The following is a 15,325-nucleotide window of genomic DNA, read 5'->3' as shown; positions in this document are numbered from 1 at the left end:
ATATAACAACATATTCACAATACATTGTCAAAAAGGTTCACAGCAGTTGTATTGAATATGAAACTATGCTGGGTTTATTTTTCAACAAGATAGGACGTAATGAAATTGTCAAAAGAAAGGTACTGTATTTTGGCAAATGGCATATTTTGTGTCGTTACAATTGAAGTGACGTCATTAAGAGAATATTAACCTGTTTCTGAAAATAGCAACACTTGGTCAATATTTAAGAAATAAGCAATCTTCACGTATTTATGATCCAACCTAAGAGGATGGTAGGAATAAGTTCTGACACCTATGTTGATTACCAAATAAATATGTTTTAGTTTTTTTTTAGTTTCCATAAGTCGATTAATGCTAATATCTGACAGAATTTATGATCTATTCGTTTTAGTGCTGTTTACAGTGCGGCAACAAATTCTTTAAGAAAAGTTAAAAACCTGTTTTGGACAAAATAACATAATATCACATTAGTGTGCACGCATGAAAATATAAATGATGGATCGTAGTCGAGGGGGACATCTCTAACTTACTACTCGCTAGGTGGCAATACGTGGCGTCAGTTATTTGCTTGACGGTTTTGTAAATAAATTTTAGGTTATTCGTAAATATGCATCCAATTGGTTGTTATTATGTATTGATATGCATGTGCAGCTCCAGTAGAGGGCATAGGCAATTGTTCATAGATAAAATGTTTTACAATTTATTTATTTGTTGTTGGTCCCCTATTTGACGTTGGTTTAGGTATCTCTTTGGAGCCTGGTGCAGTCTTTGGGAGGGGCAAATTTAGTGAAGTCACCGTTTCTACATAAAACAGTAGGATAGACGCACAACCTGTTCGGCAGATGTACGTTTTACGGTCTCGGTGCGAAAGATGCGCCAGGCTATAATATAAAAGAAAGTCTACGCGGGTGGCGCAAGCAATTCTGTATTACTTTAAAATCAAAATCCGATTTTACTATAAAAAATGATACATGAAATCATGTTTTCAGAAATTTGTGTTTGAAATACTTTTTTTCCCTATAGTTATAATATCATTCAGCTAAATATTCGCTACTTAAAACTGGTTTCTTTCCCTTGGTATTATAAAATGGATATGTACTTTAAATGGAAAAATAATTAAAAAAAAAATGCCTAGTCACCGTCCTACAGTAGACGAAATTGACAACAAAAAAAGGTCTTTTTATTCGAAGTTTAACAACTCTTAACTTCTCTTTCGTCGTTGAATCACTTTGATTTCAGAAAAAATGTCCTGTCCAAATTTGTGTAGCAGGGTGGTGTATTATGGCGCTGTCAGACAGAGTGGCCCAATGTGGTGCTGATGGATTGGACGCCAATTTTCCAGACGATATTTTCGACATCATTGTCAAGTCCTCTAAAGCGACAGATGTCAGATGAAAGGTCAGATGAGATGGAGAACGTAATCACGAGATACACAAAAAAACTGTATAACAACTTCACCCTATACTATTTGCGGTGCACGGAGGTCGGTGTGACGTCACCCTAGAAGCGTACTAATAAATAACATTTAGCTTCATAATTGCTTCGGTTTTATTTTTGCACTACAAGCGACCTGAAAAAAAGGAATTGCTCTTCTGATAGAGAGATAGTAAGGGGTACATGCAATGACTTATATGCGTAGCGGGTATAACATTTTCAGGTCCATATGTTTTAATAAGATCCCCTTTGACTGGTGATTAGCTATAAAGAGGTAATTTCTTGTTGTTTTGTAATTACCATGCATAGTAAGTTCATTTCATAAAGATAGTGGATTTCCGCAACATATTACGAAAAATATTTACGTTTCTCGTTGAACGCAAATATATATATATATTTTCAATTCATGATATTTATGGAATATATAATTTACAGATTTCTTTTCATATATTGCAAAGCTAACAAGGCTTTAACAAACAGGTATACTTTGTATGGTAAGTAAATGATTAAACAAAATGTTCAGTATGGCAAGCTTACTTACTTTTAAGCATAAAAGAGGCATCACATATACTTGATTAGATATCTCTTAAAGTTGTTCAAATATATTTAGTAATTTATGAGATATATATATATATATATATAAATATAATATAAACACAATTCATGTTTTTTTTTACATATAATTATGAACATTTACATTCAGATATCTGTAATTAACTTTAAAAACAAAATCAGGATATCTTTAGTTCTTTGATAGATTGCATTTATATATATCTCTATGACAAGATCAAATTATTTATCTTTTTTATTCGTTTTAAATATATCAATTTTATTTAATATATCTGCTTCATTTTAACACAATTAAAGATAGGGGAGATAGGGGTTAGTCCGTCTGTCCCTGATGTTTTTGGTCTGAAGCAAATATTTACAACTTTGATGAGCGTACCATTGAAATGGTGGGGAAAACTCGATTATTAAATTACTTAAAGGGAGAAAGTTACTTTTGGGAGGATAGAAAGAAAATCATGACTTCATATTTTCCTAGTTTTGCGAATTTTATGTCACACACTAGACTGGCTACCAGCCCCTTAGTTTTTATAAAGGGTTTCATGGCTGCATTTTACTACTAGCTTATCTCCCCCTAGTTTAGAACTTAGAATCAGACATTTTCTAAATGTTCTAGAGGCGGGTACCAGTCTAGTCATCACGTATGTTACATATGCACTGACAGCTTAATGTGATGGTACTGTATACATAAAAAGCATTGCATTGACTTTCGTATTGCTGTAATATACGAATTTATTGAAATATCAATTTGGTGAATAGTTCGAACCACCCAACACATGGAAAGTCGTGACATTGACGGGAAAATATGACGTTGAAGGTTTTATGACGTCATAACTATGCTGATTCCAACGTGGGCCAATCTACACCAGACTGCCTGCCCGAACCTGCCCAAAGGCGGGGCACATTCGGCCATCCAATATTTCGACAGAAAAAGATAACTGATTCTTCAAATACGGATGTGTTTGCCTTTTGTTGTATTTGTATGAAAGGCGTGGCATTTCTCTTCCAAGTTCTATATATGTAAATTCTTTTTTAACAAATGTCACACTGTCCAGAACGACTTTAATGGAAATGGGTTGAATTTATCCCCAGTCTCCATTACCTCTATTACATTTACAAAGTAGTATGATATTTCTTTTAATCAGTCACTAATTCGTTTAAAGACATTTTTAGATATGATTTGAAGATAGTTTTAGCAAATTTAAAGATTATGAATCATTAAATTCAAAAATTATTCTTTTTCATTTTAAGATAGGCCTATCATTTGGCCAATCTACACCAGACTGCCTGCATGCCCGAACCTACCCAAAGGCGGGGCATATTCGGCCATCCAATTCTTCAAATACGGATGTGTTTGCCTTTTGTTGTATTTGTATGAAAGGCGTGGCATTTCTCTTCCAAGTTCTATATATGTAAATTCTTTTTTAACAAATGTCACACTGTCCAGAACGACTTTAATGGAAATGGGTCGAACTTATCCCCAGTCTCCACTACCTCTATAACATTTACAAAGTAGTATGATATTTCTTTTAATTAGTCACTAATTCGTTTAAAGACAGTTTTAGATATGATTTGAAGATAGTTTTAGCAAATTTAAAGATTATAAATCATTAAATTCAAAAATTATTCTTATTCCTTTTAAGATAGGCCTATCATTGGAACATATCTCTGTTACATTGGTACAAATGTATATACATTTTGAGTTAAGCTGGCTAACCGTAATTCAGTCGATATAAAGTACCATTTGATATTTGTAGACAGAATACTCCGTCACTATCAGGAGTTCCATTTACTATTTATAGACAGAATAGTCCGTTACAATGAGGAGTTCCACTTACTATTTATAGACGCAATAGTCCGTCACTTTAAGGAGTTCCACTTTCTATTTATAGACAGATCACTAGAATAGTCCGTCACTAGCAGGAGTTCCACTTACTATTTATAGACAGAATAGTCCGTCACTACCCGGAGTTCCACTTATTATTTATTTACAGAATAGTTCGTCACTATGAGGAGTTCAACTTACTATTTATAGACAGAATAGTCCGTCACTATCAGGAGTTCCATTTACTATTTATAGACAGAATAGTCCGTTCCACTTACTATTTATAGACAGAATAGTCCGTCACAATGAGGAGCTCCACCCATTATTTATAGACGCAATAGTCCGTCACTATGAGAAGTTCCATTTACTATTTATAGACAGAATAGTCCGTCACTATCAGGAGTTCCATTTACTATTTATAGATAGAATAGTCCGTCACAATGAGGAGTTCCACTTACTATTTATGAACGCAATATTCCGTCACTTTAAGGAGTTCCACATTCTATTTATAGACAGAATAGTCAGTCACTAGCAGGAGTTCCACTTACTATTTATAGACAGAATAGTCCGTCACTACCCGGAGTTCCACTTACTATTTATATACAGAATAGTTCGTCACTATGAGAAGTTCCACTTACTATTAATAGACAGAATAGTTCGTCACTACCCGAAGTTCCACCTACTATTTATAGATGGAATAGTCCGTCTCTACTCGGAGTTCCACTTACTATTGACAGACAGAATAGTCCGTCTCTACTCAGAGTTCCACTTACTATTGACAGACAGAATAGTCCGTCTCTACCAGGAGTTCCACTTACTATTTATATACAGAATAGTCCGTCACTATCAGAAGTTCCACTTGGTGGTTTACGACGCTCCGTTTGACGATATGATGGCTTGAACCGATATAAGGGACATCGCTTGTGACTTCATCCAAAGTGACGTCATCTAGTCTGACATTGTCTAACGCGACATCATCCAAAGTAACGTTTTTCGTTTTCCTAAGCGCGGTACCATCTTCTTTGCCTAAAGCAAAACAGTGTAAACAAACAAAAAATGAATAGCCTTTATCAGAAGCCAAAGTAAGTCCAAAACAGACATATACGTCATCTTGAAAAGAATGCAAATTTATCGTAATCTCTATCACTAAAAGATATTGAAACGTGTACTGAATTGGCAGAACTTGTCATCAAATACCTACAATCTTCACTGACTTTATTAGTAATTATGAGTTAGCTTTGGGTTTATTTCGTGATAGCAACGTGGTAATTAAACCGGATGTTTATGTGTTGATTTAAGGATAGTGACGCGGTAATTAAACCGGATTTCTATGTGTTTATTTTGGGTAGTGACGCGGTGGGAATTAAATAGGATGTTTATGTGTTTATTTTGGGATAGTGACGCGGTAATTAAACCGGTTGTTTGTGTGTTAATTATGGGATAGTGACGCGGTAATTAAACCGGATGTTTATGTGTTAATTTTGGGATAGTGACTCGGTAATTAAACCGGTTGTTTGTGTGTTAATTATGGAATAGTGACGCGGTAATTAAACAGGAGGGTTATGTATTAATTTTGGGATATTGACGCGGTAATTAAACAGGAGGGTTATTTGTTAATTTATGCAGAGTTATTCGATAATTACGTTATAGCTTAGTCTTTATTTCGTGATACTCATAATTTATATTAACAAAAATTAAATAGCATTTTTGTTAATAACGACATCTCTAGATCATACTTGTAACATCACATTTATAGTTAAGTATGTGTAATCGTTATTACGTTTGTTGGAGTTTTACGTCCTTTTAACAGCTATGGTCATTTAAGGACGTGTCAGGTTTTGGTAGTGGAGGAAAGCCGGAGTTTCCGAAGTAAAACCGCTGATCTACGGCCAGTACCTGGCGAAAGCCCCACGTAGGTCTCGAACCCGCGACCCGGTGTTGGAGGGCTAGTGGTAGCAGATTGTAAGCCGCCTTGACCACGTGCACTTGGCCACCGCCGACCTATTTACGGATGTAACTGGCAATTACGAGATAACTATCAATGGTAAATACAATGTTTTAGACGTGGTAGTCGCATGATAAACATTGCTGATGAATGACATAAGAAAATAGAAACATGAATTTAGTCATGGTAATGTATAACAGCTATGGTCCTGGCGAAGCGTGGTAAACTGGCGAAGCGTGGTAATCTGACAACAATTGCTACCCATATCGGGACACGCTGACCCTTTGATGTATCCGTGGTCCGTGTCCAGTGTAGAACGACCTCCCGTAGGTCAAGTCAATAGAGACGTGACAGTACATCTGAATTTATGCATTTTTATGATATTATACTTAAATATATTTTATTTTTTGTTCGTGATATTTTTCATAAATATTTTGACAGACCGCCCATTTGAGTATAAAAAACAGATTGAGAAATGAAAAATACATATGGCTGTTGATATGTAACCAACCGGGAACCGTCGACACTTTCCGTAAAAAGAAAATACTTTCACGTTTACGGAAAGTGCCGAAGGTTCCTGATTAGATTGTGATATACTCCTCTTTTCCAGAGGTATTCTAGATTAGGTGAACTATCTAAATAAAAATACTTATCAAGTTAACTTGGTATACAACTTTGACATACACGATTCCTTGTAGACAGGTTTTTACTCTATTATTTTCTTGTCTATGGACTAAAGCAAGACTCATTTATGTTGATATATGGTCAGGAACCTATATACTTGCTCAAGTTAATAAATAGATAGGAAAATAAGTGACAATCTGAATTCTAATTCTATGCTTATTACAAGCTTTTTAAGGAAAATAACATGATGAATATTGCATAAATAAATGCACAGTTTTCCACTGGACATTATATTTCAACACAAATCGACGAACTTCCGGTTCCGGTTCCGGAAGATAAGATATGTAATTGCCCTCAAGATTATACAATGTCCTCCAGAACAACAAGAATATAAGAAACGGTTAGGGTTTGCGTTGCAATGAAATACTACCTTCTGGAATAGGATCAGTGAAGGAAACTGCCTTTGTTTTGGGCTTGCGCAGGCGGAAGTCGAACACATGTGAATCTGAATTGGTTCCGGACGACCTTTCCACGAAGTATTGCACGCCCCTGATCGTAACTGTACCATGCTGCAAAATAATAAACTGTTCATTAAAACTTTGATATTTATACAATGTAAAATGTAGAATGGGGACTGGTAGGGGACGGGAAAGGGAACATTAGTCGCCTCCTACGATCATGCAGTGCAGTGAAAGCTTGTCTAAATTATTTGTTGACGATACTTCTTTATTATGTTCTGATGCATCTCCCAAAAGTATCGAAAGCATGATTAATAACGACAAGGAAAAAATTCAAAATAGAGTGGATATTTGGCTGGTGAAAGTCAACACTGCAAAAACGAAAGCTTTATTGATCTCTAACTTTGAACTCGAATATGTTATCGATTTGAAATTTAATAACGTAATTGTTGATTTTGTTGGCAATCATAGGCACCTGGGAGTAATTTTGGATGGAAATTGTAAGTGGAATACCAATATTGAATGTTTAGCGTTTTACGTAAATTGAAAATTATTTTGAGTAGAGGTACTTTAAGTAATTTTTTTAGATCATACATTCTTCCTCTATTAGAATACTGTTGTGAAGTATGGGATGGGTGCGCTCTCGGTGACGCAGACAAATTAGAAAAAAAAAGAGAATCATTGTATTTTGAAACTGGTATAGAAACTTTATCTGAACGTAAATTACAACTGTTTTACAAAATTCATAAGAATCTTACAATAACTAACTTACATGTACCTCTTTACTTCCCCCTACAGTTTCAGAAAACACACACTATAACCTCAGTATTGCTGAACATTTCTGTTTACCTAATTCTCGATATAATTAACAAATTTGTCATTTTCTCCCTCCACAATCCGACTCTGTAACCAGTTAAACCTTGATATAAAACAAGGCGTTTCATATACAGTTTTTAAAGGCACCCTTCGTAGGCTAAATACAGTACAAGTTCGTTTATGTTAATTTATACATGGTCGAAAAAGTAATTTTTGACACAACAGATTGAGAAATAACCCAGTGCCCCAAAACAATCACTTACTTCTTGCTAATCTAATAGATTGTCCAGCACTGTCAATGTGGACATCCTATCAAAGATACGTATCCCTTTTTTTTATTTGTAATAATAATGCGGATCAGATAACAGAATAATTTCATTCCACTTGACTTGCAGCTACTATATACGGTAATAAGGAATTGTTCAATCAAGAAAAAAATCCAATTTATTTCAGATACTAACAGATTTTGGGTATATTTTCTTGCACTCCTTCATGTTTACCAACTAAACCAATTACAGTTCTCTTTCTCTTATAAATCTGACTCTTTAATGTTAATGAGTGCTAGTATATATAGATATCTATTATATATATATATCGAAATAAGGCCATCTCTGTGCAAACGGACCTGTGGAGACGGAAGTACCAGCAAGAACTGAATGCACAGGAGAAAGCTACAAGGCATGGGATGTAATGAACATGTAAATAGCAGAAAATTGAGAATAGTTAAAACACATATATGTTATATACCATCTTGAAACTTTGTATCAATACATTGTAGGGAAAGGGTTTAATATAAGTTCTTAAAATTGTGCCCAACTCCCATCAGTTACAATTCAACAAAATAAAACAAAATACAGCAGGTCTATTGTTTGTGTTGTAATGTATCACCATATACCTAAATTAACCTTTACTTTAGGTCTCTGGTATCACATAACCGTGCTGATGGTCTGTTAAGACTTAATGATTAAGAGGCTCAATGCTAGTTAACGCTGTATCAAGAACAGAAACTCACCATATTTGCCAGTCCTTCGTCGGTGTATTCGACAATGAAGGCAGCACCGTGAGCAAAGTCTTGGTAGAATGCAGTTCGCTTAAAGAAAACAACACAGACGTTAAAAATGTAATTCAAGCATCGACGTAGACGTAAAATACCACAATGCTAGTCAATATGTATAGTTAAAAATAATTATGACACAAAGAAGGCGTATTGTTTTATATTGTTTTTAGAATTGCATCTGTGTATATTGAGATGTGACGTAACGCATTGGCCATTATGTATATAACCGTTGGTAACGTCGTTCACTTTGATAAGATCGTAGGGATGATGTTTAGACTTGACAAACAACAACCACTTCCCGGCGGATTAACTAGTATACATATTGATGCTACGCAGTTTCATTCACATAGTTCTTTGAACTAACTTACGTTGGCAGGGGGAAGCGTTTCCATGACAACTCTATTTCCACGAATGACGTAGACAGGCATGTTCTCATCAACTCCATAGTTACGTTTTAAAGAAAGGCTGATTGACGTGTTCGCTGCGTCAAAATTTACTTCGAGGGCGTCCGGATTTGACGTCGAACCACCGGGTGATCTTTTAAAGCGTCCTACGTCATTAAATTGTAACGTCACCAGTTCTGAAAAGGGAGATGAGCAGAATAAGTATCGTTATAGACATTAGAAGAGAGGTACACTGTGTTGCCAACCGTAGATTTTTACGACGCCAGGCTTCGCCTCAACAAATCCTGCCATTTTGATTGGAGGCCATTTATATCTTAATCGGGGATATTCCTTTACGAGATGACGTCTGGTAATTTTCGTGCAGAAAGTCAAACTTCTATTTCTTACAATCATTCCTATTTCTATTTACTTCATCTTGTATTGGTCACTTCTACACAGCATTGTTATTGCGCTAAATGAAAAACAATTCTACATACTGCTGTTTTTGTACTGACTATTTAAATCAATAACGCTTGTTTCAAACAGTCAGGAGCTCGACGTCGTGTCCGCTACCTTCAGACTCATCATCAACGATGACACCCGTTGTTTGACAAGGCAGTATAAGAAATTATCAACTTTGAAAGAAAATGTTTCCGAATAGATTTCAATAATGGCTCATCTCAATGTGAACAAAGGGAAACTCCTTAGCTCAAACCAAACACATGTAATAGCCTCATCTGTCAACAATGATAATAATTATAATGATAGTTGGAGGTTCTTATATTATTCAATTATAGCCTTTGGATGAGGTCGATACCTGGATTTATCAACCCGAGAAAAGATATTTATTAACAGAGGACGTTATCGACCCGAGAAAAGATAGCGTCCTCTGTCAATATATCTTTTCTCGGGTCGATAAATCCAGGTATTAACCGAAGTCAAAGGCTACAATTGTTTTATTTTTTTCAAAACAGTAATGTTAGCAATCTGAAAAAATACAGCAGAAAGCTACGGAAGCGGGATGATAAGTTCGTTTGGAGACACGTCATTATTCTATTTTTAGAAACACCCAGTCCTTCAACAAAAATCACGCGTTCCAGGTCAATATCGGTTTTGTCGGTGGACACGTGATTCACTTCTGGCCAATCACTTGTCGGGAATTATATGAAAAAATAATCACAGCCTCGTTCGTAGGTCTTCTCAAAGCGGTTCACAAATGACTATACTTGGTTATAGGGCCTATGCAACCAGCCAATATCTTTCTCAACTCTCTGGTGAGCATACAGCCGGAGCTGCCATTTCAGCGCTCACAGCTAGCATTCAACAATTGTAGCACTGCCCAACCACGTACTCATTCACAGCAGAGTAAACTGGAACAGATACAACACAGTGCCGTGACTCGAACCCGCAACCATTCGGTCACGAGCCCGGCGTCCTACCACTAGAGTATCATGCCTTCTAAATAATACTATGGCTTTAATGATAGACGAGACTAATACCTGCGAAACTAAACTTCGTTAACTGAATTGACCAGTTACTTGGTCAGGATCCTGACCAAGATCGCGGCCTTTATCTTTCTTAGTATCAAAAAGCACAGCATCAAGAGTTGGTACAAAGGCAGAAAATCCAGTCCTGTCTAAGAAGTAAGTTTAAACAACCAAACATATATGTGTCCGAGGACCGTGTGTGTTTTACGTCATCATTTAAGAGGTACAATTCTGTACACGTTTCACAAACAAGGCAAAAAAGATATAAATATATGAGGACCATAGCGTATACCCGTATTATGACAAAATCATTTTATTTCTTTCGTTAAGCAGCGCTATTAACCATCTAAATAGCATTTGGATACAAATATATGATTTATGGTTTTGTAATATTCACCAACCAAATTCGTTACGTTTTTAGTCACGACTTCCATTTTAGTTTTCCCGATCAAAATCATACCCCAAATCAGCTCAATCGTACTGTTGGAACTTTTATTGTCAAATATGTAAACTTTATGTTGTTCATATCGACTGTACAAGTAAAGAATATGTGAGTCCTGAGACACAAGTGGAATTTCCTGTATCCACACAAAGAAACCACATGAACCTGATACAGCTTACAACCAATCGAAGTAACATTTATTTTGAAACGTATTAAAATAAGTCTGTGATCACCTATTGTACTGATCATGTTTCATATAGAAATTGAAATTATTGACAACAAGAGAAAAACTTCGATAATATATTAAAATACCAGTAATATTGCCTAAAATCTGCAGGAAGCCAAATAGAAAACATCAACTTATGATTATGTTCATATAATATGACCGGTTAACATTTTTGATTATGTTCATTAAAGAGCCTTGTGGTTTTTCGAGGACGGGGACATTACTTGGATGTGACCTAGAATTATGGCGGGTTTCGTCAATGAAGCAGAGACGCTTCCGGAACACCAGGTCTTATTCTCCGTGATTTTGTTCAATGGTTTCTAAATAAATCTTTCCTTTGTTGATATAATGACTTAACTTTATCGATTTTGAGTTTAATATATGGTTTTATTAGCACTCGGGTGTTATCTTGTGTTTTTATATGATTTCAAAAAAACAAACTATTTTCAAATCTTCACTTTTCGAATTTTAGATTAAATCGAAATCATTTAACTCCACACTATTGTCAGTTTAAACGAATTGGCAATTTTTATATCATACGAAAGATATGGAAACAGAAGTGTATATTATGAGACTCAAATAAGGTTTAGGATATATAGGGTCCGTGTTACACATATTTTAACTATAAACCTTTATCCGAACAGCGCATTTGCGGAAAGGCAGGTTAGCTTTACAAATATCAACACAAACATTTTATGTAGAATATTTTTTAAGCAGCTGGTATTCTTGACAACTTTACTGGTGCTTAGATAATAGAAATTGTAAGTTCAGTATAACAAATGTGAAAGTATTTATATATTGGAAATATATTTCAGTAAACTAATGCTTTGACAATATTAAAGACAGTATTACAAAGCTAACGATACTTTGTCATTAAGTTGAATCTGAAAATGATCATCACCGACAATGATTGACTGCAATATATCCGCTCTGTTTTTCGCCCTGTTAAACAGACTACGGGAAACACCAATATCAATAAATTCTACACTTACATAATAAAAACTCATTATTTTCTTTTATAACTGTTTATCGTTCGATCGTCAACTTTCGATCAAAGTCAGTTCATTTGAATATGTAAACAAATCGTTACAACTCGATTTCGATTCAACAATTTTATAAAATTCCATAGAAAAATAAATAAGAATACACCTGTTTTTAAAGTGACAAAACAGCAATCCCGTTTCAATGCACGCCTGACTGGGGAGTTTGAAAAGTCAGCATAAATGTCCCTAGTAAGAATACAACATTATCGACGCGGTATATATGTCGCGGGGTGTGTATCAGACCCATGTCTATAAAATACTGCCAAATGTGTAAATCTATTTCCTGGTGTTGACAGTATCAGTAAGTTGATCCCATGAGAGTTTATGCGACTGATGAAGGGAAGGAACCCGAATTTTCAAAAAGTATCATTTAAACACTGTATGAAATTTCCAAATGAAGTGTATTCGCTGTCTTTACCTGCGAGATAGTTTTTTTTTATTGCATCACAAAACCTCAACACTCCGATCAATCGTCTCAAGCTTAATTATAATTGCAGCTGAAAACTGCTTTTATATTAATTAGTTGAACAGTTTGTGTCAAATTTTTTCCATCTAAAATATTAATATCTTCAACGGAATAACTTGTAATTGATAGCAAGTAATCAATAATCTGAAATCTATAGCCTGAAATCTATAGCTTCAGTTACAATTGTATACAACTTCAGATTTAGCTTGTAATCGATAACTCGAAAATTGAAAACTTGTAATCAACAACTCTAAAATTGGAAACCTTGTAATCAATAAAGTAAAACCGATTACTTAAAATCGACAATTCAAAATCAATCATTCGAAATCAATTACTTGAAATCAACTAATCGGAATTGAGGTCATGTCCTACGATCACTACAACATAAAATGACGTCATAAAAACTTAATACCTTTATAACTGTACGACTAAATGTAAAACCATTATCAAGGTCTTCGCGGTAATCGTAGTATGGTCAAAGGTTACTAAATCAGTGACATGCTGATCCGATTCTGCTAAAATATGTTTAAAAACGTCTGTTGATAATTTGAGATATCGATTCTTCTTCAAAACAAATGATCAAAGTCTTCCATAAAAAATACCGAAGAATAATTTTGTCTTCTGAAATGATATGAAAATATGCCTGGCCCAGAGGGAATAATATCTAGTCATACTCTTAGATTAAAACTTTCAAATTAGCTTGAAACAATTAAGTACTAACTGTCTTGTTATTAGTAAATATAACTCGCAAGTAGCAAGTTATTTTGAAAAAAAAAAATCAAGAAAGAAATAGCAATATTTGAAGGGATTTCTTGAATGATTAAGAGTATTAACGAAGCGAGAAGTAATATATAAAGTAGTTAGATTACGAAAAGATAATCTTTTTTTCGGTACGACCTATACAGAGTAAAGTTTGTATAAGTTATAGCGGCAGATTAAATCGACTTACCTTCAGTTTCATATTCAAACTTTCCTTCAAATAGGATTGCATTAGTATGTAAAACCCCAACATGTAATAAGGCCGTGATCCAGGCGAGGAAGAAACCACACATGGTTAGTACCGGGTAGCTATACAGTGTCCATCATTTCATTCCTCGCCATCAGTTTTATACTATTCTAAAAATTTCCGGTTGACAGGTTACATGAATAAATTACTGGATGTTGATGGGTCAGAGAAGACACTACCCAGAGTTCTAGCATTAACATATATTAGCTAGTGTGTACATGGGGCACAGGCGTGCTTCAAAGGTAACATTTAAATCTATACGTGTGTTTACTGTACCCGGGACCTTTATGTACCAGGTGGAACACAGGCGTTCTACTATGGCATTTATTATGGGTGCAACGTGGTCCTTCCTTTTGAATAAGACGATATTCACACTTATTGCACTTANCCCCCCCCCCCCCCCCCCCCCTTCTCGTGCTTGCTGTTTCCGGGACCTACATGTACTGACAGGGGTACCAGGTGGAACAAGGGTGTTCGTCCTAGGCAATATTTATTGCTTATAGACATGGGTGCAACGCGGTTCCTCATTTTTAAATAGACGAGATACACACTTTTAATTTTACATAGATAATTGAACCCCCTGTGCTTGCTGTACCCGGGACATAATGTTCTGACAGGGGTACCAAGTGGAACAAAGGCGCTCTACATAGGTGACATATATGGCTTAAATATGAGGGAAAGCAGAAGCACTCGCTTCGTATCTCTCACTAAAATCGGTTTCGTGATTAGTTAGTTTCTACTTCTTCCGGATACTTTTGTCTGCCGACTTTACTTCCGGTGTTCGTTATGCAGCACTGCATTTTTGATCGATTACCTTAGTAATTGACTTTCTGCCCTCACCCTACTCCTCTCCACCTTAAAAAATCAAGGGAGTGCAATAGCTTTCGGGTTATATGACTAGCTTTCGGGTTATACTATCTTTCAGCGCGGTCTGTTTCGTGATTAGTTTTCATGTAGTTAACAAAGGAATGATAGCCGATTACTTTGTCATGGACCTAGTACAAAACTACGTATATTAGGGAGATCGCCAACTGGACCCTGTCGATAGGTCGGCCCGTATTCATGAGACCGTTCTAATGCCGCTTCGAACTTAAATTTTGCGTTCAAGCCTAAATTCTTGATCCAGTGATAAATCAATATAATACTGCACATTTTGACTATGATTTAAGATAATTAAGGATTAAGGGGAGAATTAAAGCAAAATATTTACATTTGCACTGCATAGGGCCTAGATAACTCTACTGGTCCCATTGTAACATATTTTCCATTGAACTACAACGGGGATTAGGTCAGTGTAGTGATACACTGACCTAATTACCGCCAAGTGGCGATGTTCCGCTGTGTTGTGTCTTAAAATGTTATTGTATGACAGTTAAATCGCTAAATGACCACAACATATATTAAATGGTCACATGTTAGTATACAAATTGGTAATTTACATATATGCATTTAAATAAATAAAAATCTATTATCAAATTGATGTGTTTACTGTGGAACTTTCTTGTTTATTGTTTTTGTCGGCCTGGTTGCCCTTGACAACGACTGT

The 15,325-nt window shown here is 35.4% G+C and overlaps 1 protein-coding gene across 1 annotated transcript in view; it reads right to left on the bottom strand.

Moving 5' to 3' along the window:
• The window catches only part of LOC110442422 (mucin-17-like), a gene marked incomplete at its 3' end in the record, with an annotated part of 36,396 nt that extends 22,561 nt beyond the window's left edge, over nt 1–13,835 (bottom strand). Inside the window, exons 1-5 of the mRNA XM_021486018.1 lie at nt 13,723–13,835; nt 9,095–9,306; nt 8,682–8,759; nt 6,826–6,964; nt 4,645–4,852 (exon numbers count right to left, since the gene is read on the bottom strand). Coding sequence (XP_021341693.1) covers nt 4,645–4,852; nt 6,826–6,964; nt 8,682–8,759; nt 9,095–9,306; nt 13,723–13,825 — 740 coding nt within the window. The remainder of the gene's footprint in view (nt 1–4,644; nt 4,853–6,825; nt 6,965–8,681; nt 8,760–9,094; nt 9,307–13,722) is intronic.
• Between the last annotated feature and the right edge of the window lie 1,490 nt (nt 13,836–15,325).

This window comes from Mizuhopecten yessoensis, unplaced genomic scaffold (assembly GCF_002113885.1).
Source record: "Mizuhopecten yessoensis strain PY_sf001 unplaced genomic scaffold, ASM211388v2 scaffold716263, whole genome shotgun sequence".
NCBI classification, from domain to species: Eukaryota; Metazoa; Mollusca; class Bivalvia; order Pectinida; family Pectinidae; genus Mizuhopecten; species Mizuhopecten yessoensis.
The sequence above is the reverse complement of the archived record's forward strand: the minus strand, read 5'-3'. Positions and strand labels throughout refer to the sequence as shown.